This window comes from Meles meles, chromosome 1 (assembly GCF_922984935.1).
Source record: "Meles meles chromosome 1, mMelMel3.1 paternal haplotype, whole genome shotgun sequence".
Taxonomy (NCBI): domain Eukaryota; kingdom Metazoa; phylum Chordata; class Mammalia; order Carnivora; family Mustelidae; genus Meles; species Meles meles.
The window spans coordinates 98,360,395-98,375,751 of NC_060066.1; the positions used below are offsets into that span (position 1 = coordinate 98,360,395).

The following is a 15,357-nucleotide window of genomic DNA, read 5'->3' on the forward strand; positions in this document are numbered from 1 at the left end:
GTGTTTCTTTTTGTTTTTGTTTTTTGACTTCACACATAAGTGAAATGTGCAGGATTTGTCTCTGTGTCTGACTTACTTCCTGACTTAATGCCAGGACACTAAGTGCTATGAAAACAAAACTGAAGCTTGGTAAAGAGCTAGAAAATGCGAACAGAGGAAAGAATACATTCTCGGTGGATTACCGTGAAGGCCTTTCTTCTTTTTTTTAAATTGAGATTTATTTATTTATTTTAGAGACAGAGAGTGCATGGGCAGGGGGAGGGGCAGAGGAAGAGAGAGGGAAAGCAGACTACCCACTGAGCAGGGAGCCTGACACAAGACTTGATCTCAAGACCGTGAGGTCATGACGTAAGCCTAAACCAAGAGTCACCTGCCAAGACTTACTTCCCTTACTATTCCCCTCTGGGTCCATCCATGTTGTCCCAAATGGAAAGATCTCATCCTTTTTTTATGGCTGCATGATATTCCTTTGTGTATATACCACATTTTCCTTATCCTTATGTCTGTTGGTGGACACTTAGGTTGCTTCTATGCAGCAGTAAACATTGGGGTGCACATATTTTTGAATTAGTGTTTGTTTTCCAGGGATAAATATCTAGAACTGGAATTGAAGAGCAGTTCTTTACAGTGCTGTGACAGTCATTTTGAAAATATAAATCAGATTATGCCACCCTGGTCACAGATACCCAGCAACTCTGCTTTCTTGCTCTTTCTTGCAACACTGCTGCCCCACTGTGCTTGGACTTACACCTCTGTCTGGAAGTTCCTCCCTAGATCACTTGACTCGTTAACTGACTTCATGCAGTTGTCTGCACAGGTGTCTTCAGAAAGGCCTTCACTGTGGGGCACCTGGGTGGCTCAGTTGGTTAAGCCTCTGACTCTTGGTTTTGGCTCAGGTCATGACCTCAGGGTCTTGAGATCAAGCCTTGTGTCAGGCTCCCTGCTCAGTGGGTAGTCTGCTTTCCCTCTCTCTTCCTCTGCCTCTCCCCCCGCCCGTGCACTCTCTGTCTCTAAAATAAATAAATAAATCTTAATTAAAAAAAAAAAAAGAAAGGCCTTCACTGTAATCCACCGAGAATATATTCTTTCCTCTGTTCGCATTTTCTAGCTCTTTACCAAGCTTCACTTTTGTTTTCATAGCACTTAGTGTCCTGGCATTATGGTATGTATATGTGTGTTTAAAAAACTATTTATTTTTGTATTTGTGTGTTTGTGTTTTCCTCCCTGCGATGCAAGATCAAAGAGGGATGTTTAATTCACTGCTGTCACCTGTTCTTAAAGGTGCCTAACACACAGACTGATGGTTGATCGGTGATTAGATCATTAATGGGTAGAGTAGATATTGGGCAGTAGTGGAGACACTGTTTGGGAAAGGAGTAATGTACTTGATGGGTCATGGACTGTTTCATGTTGCTTTCATGTCAATAGTAGGATCTGTTTTTCTGGCTTTATTTATTTATTTTGACCTTATTTTAAAGAAGAGCAGATAGCTGTGCAGATAGGTTAAGTAACATGTACCTGCTGATATAGGTTTTAATTAGTCAGTTGATTCAAAAGATTTTTCCTGAATGCCTTTACCTAGGTGCTAGGTAGAATTGCCATTCAAATTCACAGTCTGACTGATATGAAAGGAGAAATACTGTTAGATGTGTGCTTGAGAAAGCTGGCTGGTGGTAGTAGGTAAGAGGGATGTGGAGGAGGGGTGGATCAAAAGCAAGGAAACCCTTTGGTGGATTGTTACCTTAGGCCCGAGCCACTCCAGAGACACGGAAGTCAGGAGGAGACTGCTGGTAGGTGGAGGGATGGCTAGGACTGGTGTCTGAGTGGTCTCAGGTCATTAGAAAAGAGACCAGAGACCCTAAACTTGCTAGGTTATGGGCTGTCAAAGGAAGATTGAGAGACAAAAGAATTTAAGCAAGAAAAGAAGAAGGTTACTTGAAACAAATGCAGGAAAGACAGATTTCGGAAGAACTGGCTTACCAAATAAAAACCACAGTTATTTAAATGGAAAAGAAAGCCATAGAATTGATAAGGTTACCAAGTGTAACCTTCATTGTATGCTTCAGTCATGGTAGAAAAACCACACAACTTTTTCACATGATTATCCTATCTGCAAAGGTTATGATATGCTTTTATACATCAGCATAGCAAAATTTGGGGCTGAAATTGGTTTAGCTAGGAAGTTCAGGTTTATGAAAAAGACTGTTTATTTTGGGGCCATAGCTGGATGGGATGACCTTGCTGGTCTGTCCCAGGGTACAGAGTGCGTTTTTTCCTGCCTGGTATGTGAAGTGTTTAGCTATGGAGAAAACAGGGCAAAGTGCCTTTTTTTTTTTTTTTTTTTTTTTTGCTTTTTTTGCACTTTCGTTATCCCATTAACCAGGCTGCGGTGGAGTGTGTGTAGGGATATATGTTAGTCATGTCAGTTCTACCCTGGAGGGTTTGGAGTGCCTATGTGCTTCTTCTGTTGAAGGAGAGGTCCCCATGAATGAGTGGGGACTGCAGGAGGGCAGCCTGGGCCTCAGACTGTGAGCTACCTATGCAGAGCTAGTGGGGAGCACTCAGGGAGGTTTCAGAGAGTGCAAATGGAGAGAGCCTTCCATAGAACCTGAGGCACAGGATAGGAGTTAAGGAGTCTGTGAAGAACACTAATGAGTCTCTTGATGAGGACAAGAAGAATGTAGACGCTCAGGAAGAGAGTGTCAGGAAATGGTCACGTTTTCACCTGCCTTAGGAATATTGAAAAATAAGGACTTGAAATTCCCCTTTGGGTTGGTAAGGAAAGGTTTGTTGAAAAAATCCAATGCATGGGGCGCCTGGGTGGCTCAGTGGGTTAAGCCTCTGCCTTCGGCTCAGGTCATGATCTCAGGGTCCTGGGATCGAGCCCCGCATCGGGTTCTCCGCTCCGCGGGAGCCTGCTTCCTCCTCTCTCTCTCTCTGCCTGCCTCTCTGCCTACTTGTGATTTCTCTCTGTCAAATAAATAAAATAATTAAAAAAAAAAAATCCAATGCATGAGAATAGTTTACAAAAAAAAAAAAAAAAAAGCCATGTTAAAAAAAAAGGAGCATATGTGAAAACAAGGTTACAAGCTTCAAACTGTGTAACTGATACAAGAATGACAGCAGTAGATTACAAAGTCCAGAAGCAAGTTAACGGATATAAAATAGTTTAGTATATAGTAGTAGTATATAGAAAACCCAGAAGGGGTAAAATAAAACACTGACATGTTGAATACCTGAAAGTCAAGATCTTTGGAGGAAGGTGGGGTTGTGGGGAGGAGTATCAGGAAGTTTGAAAGTTTGGTTCCTTTGTATTGGGGGAGGGCATAGGTCTGAGGACCTCACCTTCCCAGACTCTCCTGTGTGGTCAGAGACCTGTTCTCTTCAGGACTTTGCCTGAGTCTGGGCTGGGCTCTTCATCCTCCACGTCCAGTGTTCTCCACCCCTTCCCTGGGCTCTCTAGGGAGCACTGCCTACATAGATTGCCCACACACCAATCTCCATGTCAAGGCCTGCAACCAGGAATCCAGTCAAAGACAGATCTGAAACAGGAGTACATGTAACTATGCATGTTGAAGCAGGGGAAGCCTGCTTCAAATTCATTGTTTCCACTGTTGGGCTTTTGTGGTACATTAGTCTCTCGATACACTTGGGGGTAGGGGGTGGGGAAGGGCAGTTTTTAAAACTACTGAGTTAAAAAAAATATATTGATGCTATTTGAATGACAGCATATTATAAGACGTTTTTAATTTAAAGAAAAATTTTTTTAAAAAGATTTTGTTTATTTGACAGACAGAGAATGTGGATATTATTCCCACCTTGCAGATAAATTAACTCAGGTCCAGAGAGGTTGGATGATCAGTATGTGGTGGAGCCAGGCTTTCATTCAGGTCTGTGTGATGCCAGGACCTGTGTGCCCACCCTAGTGGATAACTTCCAGGGAGAGAGGAGAAAGATGGGGAATTCCTGTATCCCTCGCTCCTGGTGGTGATTCCACCCTTATTGAGAAAACCCAACTTACTCTTACTTTCTAGGGGGCAGATGATTTCTGCTGAAGATTGTGAATTCATTCAAAGGTTTGAAATGAAAAGAAGTCCTGAAGAGAAGCAAGAGATGCTCCAAACTGAAGGCAGTCAGGTGATGGATATAAACATTATGTCATCAATACCTCCTTCTGTCATTAAAAATACTAGAAAAGAGTTTTAATGACTTTATGACATTCCATTGTAGGTATGCATCATAATTTAGCTAAAAATCCTTTTTTATTGGAAGACATTTGAATGATTTCCTGTTCTCTTTGTTCATTTTGGAAAAATATTATATTGGGTATGTTTATTCCTCTATCATTTTCTCCACTTCTGAAAATCTTTCTGGAATAGAGTCCTAGAAGGGAAATTAAGTTTCAAAGTATATGTTGCTTTTAAAGTTGCTTAACTTTTTTTTTTTTTTTAAAGATTTTATTTATTTATTTGACAGAGAGATGACAAGTAGGCAGAGAGGCAGGCAGAGAGAGAGGAGGAAGCAGGCTCCCCACTGAGCAGAGAGCCCGATGCGGGGCTCGATCCCGGAACCCCGGGATCATGACCCGAGCCGAAGGCAGAGGCTTTAACCCACTGAGCCACCCAGGCGCCCCTGCTTAACTTTTTTTTAAAGAACATTTTTAAGAAATTTGAGAAAATTTCTAGAATATGACCATCAGATTTTCTGATGTGGGGTCCTGATGACCTGAAAGAGCCTGTATGCAACTCAGTCTGATTCTCACAACAGTCCTGGGAAATCTATGAGGAAATATATTGTTAGCTCCAGTTTTTGTTGAATTCCAGAGATTATCACATAGTTGATATGTTGTAGGGTGGAGACAGTTCATGGCCCTCTGATTCTAATCCGAATCCCTTGTTGCTGTAGTGTTCTGCTTTCCAGCAAATGAAAAAACAAAAACAAAACCAAAAATATAACCCCAAATCAAAATCACTGACAATTTTTGGTTGTCTGTGTAACTTAATCTTTATGTTATCATGATCAGTCAAGAGTTATAGTTACTAGGTCTGTTTAAAAGTAGTAAACACTTTGAAATTTATCATTAAAAGTGGTCAAAAATTGAACACAAGTCATAATATGGTTCTCTCATACTTCATCACAGTGTTTGTAAAAAGTACCCATTTTTTGTAATTGAGATCTGTTGGTAATAACATTTGTATTAGAATTTATGCAAGAGAAATAATATTTTACTGAAATTCCATTAAAATTTTTTTTTTGTAGTTGAAAATAAGTTAACATTACTTTTTCTTTTTCAGTGTGCTAAAACCTTTATAAATTTGATGACCCATATCTCCAAAGAACAGACAGTTCAGTACATATTAACTATGGTGGATGATATGCTGCAGGTAGGTATATTCTTTACTTAATACATTTGCTGACTTCATTGTTTTGTATTCCACGCAGTAACAGTATTTTTTATGGTTTCACTTATACCATGGGTTCTCTTTTAGAGTTGTAATTGCTAATAGTGTTAAAGATGGGAGTGCCCCCACATGGGCTATTTTTGTTTTTTAGGATGTCTAGTAATCAATCTGTATTTTTTCCCCATAATACCTTAGGAGTTCTCTGTTGAATATCAACAATTTTGGGTGAATCACTTGAGGCTTTCTGGATGTTCTTTGTACTTACAGGCGATGTGGCTTTTTTCCTTTCAGTCATTCAACAGATTTCAATGCCCCTGCTGTGTTTCAAGTCAGTGCCAAGCACTGGGGCTTCAGTGCTGAATGCAGGCAAGGTGCTTGCCCTCAAAAGTCTTGTCTCTTTGGAGAACATTTTGCTTATCATCTCAGACTTTCCCAGTTGCATAAATTTCTATTTACTGTTTTACTGTCTCTGAACACAGAGGGGCCTCCCTTATTCACAGTTTTGTATTTTACACCAGAGTATAATCTAGGTTTAAAATGTTGGTATACAGAGTGGTTCTCTTTGAGACAGGGCACCTGGCTGCTAAATCCAGTACCTGACTGCATGTCTCAGGACTTGAAGAACAGTATCAGTGTGGTTTCTTATGTGGAGCATTGTTCGTCAGTTTACAAGGAAAAACATTTATTGATGGCCTACTAAGTTCCAGTTGTTGTACTGGTTGTAATTGAAGGTACAGAAGTTAATTAAGAAGTTCAGTGCTGTCTGCCTAGAGACCCTCATGTCATTTATAGTAATGTAGTGATTTTATAATATGAGTAAGGATCAGTATCCAGCCTGGGTTGATACAGACCCGTCTGAGAATGATCATGGTCTCTCTTAGCATTTTTTCCTTTAGTAAAGTTAAGAAAAATGGGGAATGTTATGGTCTGCCTTGGTTATCCTGATTACTATATAGGATTGTACCTAGAATGAGCAGGCTTGAATTGGCATGCAGACTTTGGTTTTATTTATATGTATATACATACACACAACACATACATACGTGTACACACAAATATCTTTATTTTTTAAAAAGATTTTATTTATTTGAGAGACAGAGATAGCAAGAGAGAGCAGGAGTGGGGAGTAGGGGGAGAGGCAGGCTCCTTCCACTGAGCAAGGAGCCTGATAAGGGACTTGATCCTAGGACCCTGGGATCATGACCTGAGCCAAAGAGATGCTTAACTGACTGAGCCACCCAGGTGCCCCACAAATACCCTCACTTTTTATACATATATCTGTAAATTAGAAACCATGAGTTCATACTATGTCCAGTTTCATTTCAGCTCAACACCAGTTCATTCTAATCTCCGTTTTCCGTATTTGTAACTCTTCTGTGACAGTGAAATTGTGAGTTCCTCTTATCCTTTTTATATTTACTTGTCTGTTCCACCCAGCACAAGGAAAGGAGTTACAAAATGGCTGACCCATACAGCTGTGAAGAGTGAACCCTTTACCTAGAGTTCTGTATTTGTTTGCAGCACTTTTCTTTAAGTATGTAGCCAGCATATTGTGTTCAGGTTTCTTTCAGAGTGGTTATATCATTTTTCTTGAAATACAGTTAGGTTCATTTGTGTTTTTTGGTATTCTACCTATTTTCTTCTCATTCTTACAGATCTTATTTTATTACTTTTGATTATGTAAAACACTAACATGCTTCCAGAATCAAAACTATACAGAAAAGATAATGCTCAGACAAATGTCACCAAACCCTCACTCCTATCCCTTGCATTCCCACCTAACTCTTGTTAGGTAACTGGTATCATTGATTTCTGGCTTATTCTTCCTGTTTCTTCCCCTTGCATAAATAGGCAGATACATACTTCCTTCTCTTTTATAAAAAAACATGTACCAAATATCATCTCTTATATTTTGCTCATCTCACTTAACAAAATATGCCAGAAATCATTCCAAATCCATTCTGAGATACTCTTTTTTGATAAAAACAAAATACTTTTTTTTTAGACTTTATTTTTAAGTATTCTCTACGCCCAATGTGGGGTTCAAACTTACAACCCTAAGATCAAGAATTGCACACTCCACTGAATGAGCCAGCCAGGCTCCTTACAACAAAGTACTGGATGTACTATAGATTACTTAATCAGTCTCTCATGTGATGGCATTGAGGTTAGCTCATATACATATTTATTTGAGTTGAATAAAGGTTTATTTTTTGAAATGTTCATTGGGTTGGGCCTGATCATGCATCTTCACCAGTAGCTGTCATATCTCCACATTTGATGCTTTGGGTGTAAATTACTTGAGCTCCGTTTTGAAACCAGTTGATAAGTCCTTCATGAGGAGCTCCTGAAGGACTTTCCTGGCCAGGGAACCATGAATTTCAGCCTTAGGCAACAACTGGGGTTATAACCTTTATAGTTGGGAACATCTTTACAGAATTCGTCATATGTGGCTTTGTCAAGCAAGACAAGCTTATTGAGTATGTGCTGAACTTTGCCTTTGGACTGCTGCTTCTTTTTGGCTTTGCCTTCAGATTTGCTCACTAGGTCTTTGTCTTTCTTGGCCAACTTTCTGGCATCTTTTTTCTTATTGTCCTTGGGTGGCATCTCGAGGTGTGGGGAGCAGCCTCACTAAGATGTTGGACCAAAATGTGGTTCCGATATTTTGTAATTAGAAATAAAGCCAGGATAGGGGCGCCTGGGTGGCTCAGTGGGTTAAAGCCTCTGCCTTCAGCTCAGGTCATGATCCCAGAGTCCTGGGATCGAGCCCCACATCAGGCTCTCTGCTCTGCAGGGAGACTGCTTCCTCCTCTCTCTCTGCCTGCCTCTCTGCCTAGTTGTGATTTCTCTCTGTCAAATAAATAAAAAATATTAAAAAAAAAAAAAAAAAAGAAATAAAGCCAGGATAACCTTATGCAAATGTATTTTCATATGGGTTGGGAGTGTACTTTGTGGTAAATGCCTCGAAATAGGATTGCTGGGTAAAAGAGTACTACATACAGAGTTTTGGTAAGATATTGCCATAAATTCCATTTTGCAGTCCCACTGGCATATGAGAATGCCTGTGTCTCTGCAACCTTGCCAACAGAGGGCATTGTCAGACTTTTACATTTTTGCCAATCAAGATGGATCTAAAGTTGAACATGTTCAAATACAGTTTTTTTTCTTTTCCTGTTGACCTATTTTTTTTAAATTAATTTATTTATTTTCAGCGTAACAGTACTCATTGTTTTTGCACCACACCCAGTGCTCCATGCAATAAGTGCCCTCTCTATTACCCTCCACCTGGTTCCCCAACCTCCCTCCCCCCGCCCCTTCAAAACTCTCAGGTTGTTTTTCAGAGTCCATAGTCTTTCATGGTTCATCTCCCCTTCCAATTTCCCACAACTCCCTTCTCCTCTCCATCTCCCCATGTCCTCCATGTTCTTTGTTATGCTCCACAAATAAGTGAAACGTATGATACTTGACTCTCTCTGCTTGACTAATTATGAGGGATTCAGATTTAGGTAGCTGATATTATCCTTAGCTATTGATTAAATACATTTTTTTAAAAGATTTTTTTTTATTTATTTTACAGAGATCACAAGCAGGCAGAGAGGCAGGCAGAGAGAGAGAAGGAAGCAGGCTCCCCGCTGAGCAGAGAGCCCGATGTAGGTCTCTATCCCAGGACCCCGGGATCACGACCTGAGCTGAAGGCAGAGACTTTAACCCACTGAGCTACCCAGGCGCCCCTGATTAAATACATTTTAACAGTTGATTTTATTGGTAACATTTTAGTTATATTGAGAAATTTGAACAAACTTTGACTGTTTGATTTCCTGTGCTGTTTAAAAAAATACCATAAGGGGCGCCTGGGTGGCTCAGTGGGTTAAGCTGCTGCCTTCGGCTCAGGTCATGATCTCGGAGTCCTGGGATTGAGTCCCACATCGGGCTCTCTGCTCAGCAGCGGGTCTGCTTCCCTCTCTGCCTGCCTCTCTGTCTGCTTGTGATCTCTCTCTGTCAATTAAATAAATAAAAAATCTTAAAAAAAAATACCATAATTTCAAATGGTTTCCTGTTTGTGATTCAGTTATTTCATTCTTCACACTTCTGGATAAAATTGTTTTGGATAGAATTGCTTGTTTTTTTCTTACCTGTTCAGTTTTAGGTACATAATTTTGAAGATTAAGGTTTTTTTTTGGTGCTCAGGTATCAACAGTAATTATTAAATGGCTTTGAGAAGAAGGGCTTTATTCTTATTCTCTTAAAGGTTTGTGACTTGAATACGTGGAACAGTGATGGGTGGAAGATAAGTTTTATTTGTTTTATTCAAATTCAAGTTTTTGGCCTCATAAAAGGAGTTTGGAAGTTTTCCTTCTACTTCTGTTTTTTTGGGCTAGCCTCAGAAGAATAGGTATTAATTCTTCTTTAATTGTTTGATAGAATTTCCCTGGGAAGCCATCCGGTCCTGGACTCTTGTTTTGTGGGGGGAGTTTTGATTACTGATTCAATTTCTTTGCTGGTTAATGGTCTGTTCAAATTTTCTGTTTCTTCTAGGAATTTATCCATTTTTTTCTCCAGATTGCCTCATTTGTTGGCATAGTATTACTCATAATATTCTCTTACAATTGTTTGCATTTCTGTGCTATTGGTTGTGATCTCTCTCCTCTCTCATTTGTTATTTTATTTATTGGGGTCCTTTCTCTTCTCTTTTAGATAAGTCTGGCTAGGGGTTTATCAATTTTGTTAATTCTTTCAAAGAACTAGCTCCTGGTTTCGTTGGTTTCTGCTTTCATCTTAATTATTTCCCTTCTTCTGCTGGTTTTAGGCTTTATTTCCTGTTCTTTTTTCCTGCTCCTTTAGTTGTAATATTAGGTTGTATATTTGAGACTTTTCTTGCTTCTTGAGGAAGGCCTTTATTGCTATATATACTTTTCTCTTATGACTGCCTTTGCTGTGTCCCAAAGCTTTTGGACTGTTGTGTTTTCATTTTCATTTGCTTCCATGTGGTTTTTTTTTTTTTTTTTAATTTCTTCTTTAATTTTCTGGTTAACCCATTCATTTTTTAGTAGGTTATTCTTTAACCTCTATGTATTTGTAGTCTTTCCAAATTTTTTCTTGTGGTTGAACTTCAAGTTTCACAGAGTTGTGGTCTGAAAATATGCATGGCATGATCTCAGTCTTTTTGTACTGGTTGAGGCCTCATCTGTGACCCAGTATGTGATCTGTCCCGGAGAATGTTCCACGTTCACTCAAGGGGAATGTGTATTTGCTGCTGTAGAATGATATGCCCTGAGTATATCTGTTCAGTCTGTCTGGTCCAGTGTGTCATTGAAAGCCATAGATAGATTCCTTGTTGATTTTCTGCTTAGATGATCTGTCCATTCCTGTGAGTGGGGTGTTAAAGTATTATTATATTATCAGTGAGTTTCTTTATGTTTGTTATTAATTTATTTCTGTATTTGGCTGCTCACAAGTTGGGGGAATAAATATTTACTATTTATTAGATCTTCTTGATGGATAGAACCTTTTATTATGATGTAGTGCTCTTCTTCATCTCTTGGTACAGTCTTTGATTTACAAATCTAGTTTGTCTGCTAAAAGTATGACTAGCCCAGCTTTCTCTTGATTTTCATTAGCATGATAGATTGTTGTTCACCCTTTCACTTTCACCTGGAGGTGTCTTTGGGTCTAAAATGAGATCTCTTGTAAGCAGTATTTTGATAGGTCTTTTTTTAAATCTGTTCTGATACACTGTATCTTTTGATTGGAGCACTGAGTCAGTTTACATTCAGAGTAGTTATTGATAGATATAAATTTAGTGCCACCTGTAAAGTTGCTGTTCCTGTGGATTTTGTCTGTTCTTTTCTAGTCTTTGTTGCTCTTGGTCTCTCTTGTCCACTCAAAGGTCTCCCTTTAATATTTCTTGCAGAGCTGCTTTAGTGTTCACAAACTCCTTTAGTTTTTGCTTGTCTTGGAAACTCTGTATTTCTCCTATTGTGAATGACAGCCTTGCTGGATAAAGTATTCTTGGCTGCATACTTTTCCCATTTAGCACATTGACTATATCATGCCACTGCTTTCTGGCCTGCCAGATTTCCGTGGATAGGTCTCCGCTAACCTTATGTGTCCAACTTTGTCAGTTATAAGGACCTTTTGTCCTACTGATTTCCAGAATTCTCTCTTTATCTTTGTATTTTGCAAGTTTTACTATGATGTATCTTGGTGTTGACCTGTTTTTGTTGGTTTTGAGGGGAGTTCTCTGCGCCTCTTCAACTTGAATGACTATTTCCTTCTCCAGATTAGGGAAGTTCTCAGCCGTGATTAGTTCAAATAAACCTTCTATCCCTTTTTCTTGTTCTTCTGGGACCCCTGTGATACAGATATAGATATTACTGTGCTTTGAGGAATCTCTGAGTTCCCTAAGTCTATATTTTTGATCTAATAGTTTTCTTTCCCTCTTCTTTTCATCTTCATTATTTTCCTTAATTGTATCTTCTGTATCATCTATTTGATCCTCTGCTTCTTCCATCCTCATTGTGATTACGTCCAGTTGGTTCTGTTTCTCAGTGATAGCATTTATTTCTGCCTGACTGGTTTTTAGGTCTTTTATCTCTGCAGCCAGGGTTTTTCTGGTATCTTCTATGCTTCTTTCAAACCCTGCTAGTATCCTTATGACTGTTATTCTAAATTCTTGTTCAGATGTATTGATTCTATCTGTTTTGAGCAATTACCTGGCTGTGATTTCTTCTTGGTCTTTCTTTTGGGGAGAATGCCTCCATCGTGTCATTATGTCTAGGTTTCTGTCTTTTGCATATTATGGAAGCTTGTTATGTTTCCTGCTCATGAGAGTAATACTACATTAGAAAGGGGTCATACATTGTCTAGGGCCTGGAGCTTCAGGAGGTGATTCTGGTGTAAGCTGTGTGGACTCTGATGTTGTCTTTTGGTAGCTCCATACCACAGGTAGGTACTCTATAGAGTAGAGTCTATAGAGTACTCTATAGAGTACTCTATAGGTACTTGGTGGGCCTTTCCTCTTTAGAATACATAGCCTCTTCCAAGTGTACTCAGGACGGAGAGTGTTCTCTCTTAGTGCAACCCAGGGGATCCCCATATTGCAGCATCTTTTGTGAACCCTACACACTGCTCGCTCCCCTGCTCTCTCACTCTCCCTAACTTCCCTACACTAAAAGGGCTGCCTCCCCTTCAGGGCACCATGGCTTTTCTCTCCCCTAATTCATGTCTTTGAACTTTGCATCAGCCATGTTCTGTCTGAAGAGTTCTACAACTGAAGAGGGTGTAGGAGCTACCTCCCACCAAATTATTCGTAACTAGTTATAAATTATTCAATACAATTTAAAATGGCAGAACCTTAAAACCCCAGTCTCAAGGGTTGGGAGCCTTAAATCCGTCACCAAGGGAATCAGCAAAGAGGGTATTGATGAGGAGCAAGAAAATTGGTAGGGTTGGTCTTTAAATATCCCAAAATTTAGTGTTTGTGTTTCCTACAGTTATAGTTTCCATTTCTAAAATACTCTAAATCACAGAGTCCTGGGGGCACCTGGGTGGCTCTGTTGATGAAGCGTTTGCCTTGGGCTCAGGTCCTGATCCTAGGGTCCTGGTTTGGAGCCCCGCATCAGGTTCCCTGCTCAGCTAAGGAGCCTGTTTTTCCCTTTCCCTACACCCCCTGCCTCATGCTCTCTCTTGTACTCTCTCAAATAAATAAATAAAATCTTAAAAAAAAGTTAAGTTGTGCAGATTTTCTTAATCCTCAGATCAAAATGATTTGGTTGATTCAGCTGTGTTTGAGTTATGAGGCTAGCTCAGAGTGCCCCGCTGCTCTGCCATCTTAACTCCTCCTCTGTAAGGTACATTTTTAAGCAGGAATTGAAACCACAAAGGAATTGAAACCACAAAACATCTTTCTTGACCACAAAGTCAAGAAAGATGAATTTTTTAAAAAGATTTTATTTACTGGGTGTCTGGATGGCTTAGTGGGTTAAGCCTCTGCCTTCATCTAAGGTCATGATCTCAGGGTCCTGGGATCGAGTCCTACTCAGCAGGGAGCCTGCTTTCCCCTCCCCACCCCGCCTGCCTCTCTGCCTACTTGTGATCTCTCTGTGTCAAATAAATTAATAAAATCTTTAAAAGAAAGATTTTATTTACTTATATGAGAGAGCAAGCAAGAGAGAGCAGGAGGAGGGGCAGAGAGGGAGGGAGGGAGAGAATCTCAAGCAGAGTCCCTGCTGAGTGGGGAACACCATGTCGGGCTCGATCTCACAACTCTGAAATCATGACCTGAGCTGAAGTAAGAGGCAGAGACTTTTTAAAAAAAAGTTTTTATTTACTTATTTGACAGAGACAGAGCGAGAGAGAGAGGATGCAAATAGGGGGATTGGGAGAAGCAGGCTTCCCGCTAAGCAGGGAGCCCAATGTGGGGCTTGATCCCCGGACCCTGAGATTATGACCTGATCTGAAGGCAGACGCTTAATGACTGAGCCACTTAGGCGCCCCAAGAGTCAGAGATTTAATTGACTGAACCACCCAGGCACCTCAAGGGAGATGAATTTTAAACTTATTTAAAATTCAAAAATATTTTCTGTTCTTTCTGTATGTAGTCTACTTTGTTCATTTATGTGCAGTGATATTACAGTTTTAACTTGGGAAATAACCCACCAATGGAATAAATGATGACCTATCCAAATTTTGAGTCCTTGATAAAATCATCGTAACTCGCAACTGTTATTTTGAACTATAAATGATTCATTACTTAGAGATATTAGTCTCTTCCTCAAACAGGTAACTGTTAGCAGACCAAGATTAAAAACAACATATTTAAAAAGAATTAAATGTTGATCTGAAAAATTATTGTTCATGTGGGTTTTTTTTGTACTTTTACCAAATACTGCTACTTAGAACCATACTCATTTAGTGAATCAGAAAGTATATTTGAGCCAGTGAAATGCAGGTAAAATTTAGGTGAGATCTAGAGTCAGGTGCTTAACTTACTGAGCCACCTAGGCCCCTCCCAAAGGTGATTTTATTTTTAAAGTACGTATGCCTGCCCCCCTCATCACGCTGGACCCATAATAACAACTGGAAGAAGAAAATCACACTGACTGATGGGACACAGAATGAAAGGTCGAGAAGCAGTGTACCGTAGTAAAATGCATTCCGATTAATGATACTTACTTTCTTTTTTAGGAAAATCACCAGCGGGTTAGTATTTTCTTTGACTATGCGAAGCGCAGCAAGAACACCGCCTGGTCCTACTTTCTGCCAATGTTGAATCGGCAGGATCTCTTTACTGTTCATATGGTAAATTTTGAATTGATCAAACTTCTGATTTGGGGAAGAAACACATTTGGGCTGTTTATGACTTGGTAATGTCCCAGTTCCCAGAGGAGTAAAGGCTGTAATGTTAATTTTTCAAAGCAGTGTTTCCTTATTGATGGTTAGTAATGTGGGGATATCGGGAAGACAGAGGAGATGGAGTTGCTTTGATACAGTTAAAGTTTTGTAGAGTATTTGTAGAGTTCATTAGCATAAAAGTCTTTGCTAGATTGCATGCAAAAAGAGCTTTAGATTGTGATAGGATTAAACCATGTTTTGCTATAGAAATAAAATTTTGTTTAGAAGTAGCCACTGTGCTTAATTTTTTTTCTGTGCTTAATTTTTATTTTAATTTAGTAATTACTTGTTTTTTAATATCTTAAACACACTCCTGTTTTAAACTTACCCTGAAAGACTATCTTCGGAAGCCTTACCACTAAACAGTCTTTATGGAGTATGAGAGAGTAAATCTTTGTACAAGACTTTTCTATTCCCAGCGTGGAGTGGGCTGCAGTAGCAGAGCTCCTGAGGCTGTTCATTTCAGTAGATGTCTTTAAACTTTTCAAATCAAGAACTGCTGTTAGTAAGACGTTTTTGAGCATGTGAAAGGAACTATTTAAAAATACATTTTGACTGTATT

The 15,357-nt window shown here is 39.5% G+C and overlaps 1 protein-coding gene and 1 pseudogene across 2 annotated transcripts in view; one reads left to right on the forward strand and one right to left on the reverse strand.

Moving 5' to 3' along the window:
- The window catches only part of ATP6V1H (ATPase H+ transporting V1 subunit H), a 144,597-nt gene that overhangs the window by 6,187 nt on the left and 123,053 nt on the right, over window positions 1–15,357 (forward strand). For both annotated transcript variants that reach the window (XM_046026704.1, XM_046026715.1), the window contains exons 3-5: window positions 4,035–4,137; window positions 5,295–5,384; window positions 14,589–14,702. In XM_046026704.1, coding sequence (XP_045882660.1) covers window positions 4,035–4,137; window positions 5,295–5,384; window positions 14,589–14,702 — 307 coding nt within the window. The remainder of the gene's footprint in view (window positions 1–4,034; window positions 4,138–5,294; window positions 5,385–14,588; window positions 14,703–15,357) is intronic.
- On the reverse strand, window positions 7,643–8,009 carry LOC123955116 (annotated as a pseudogene).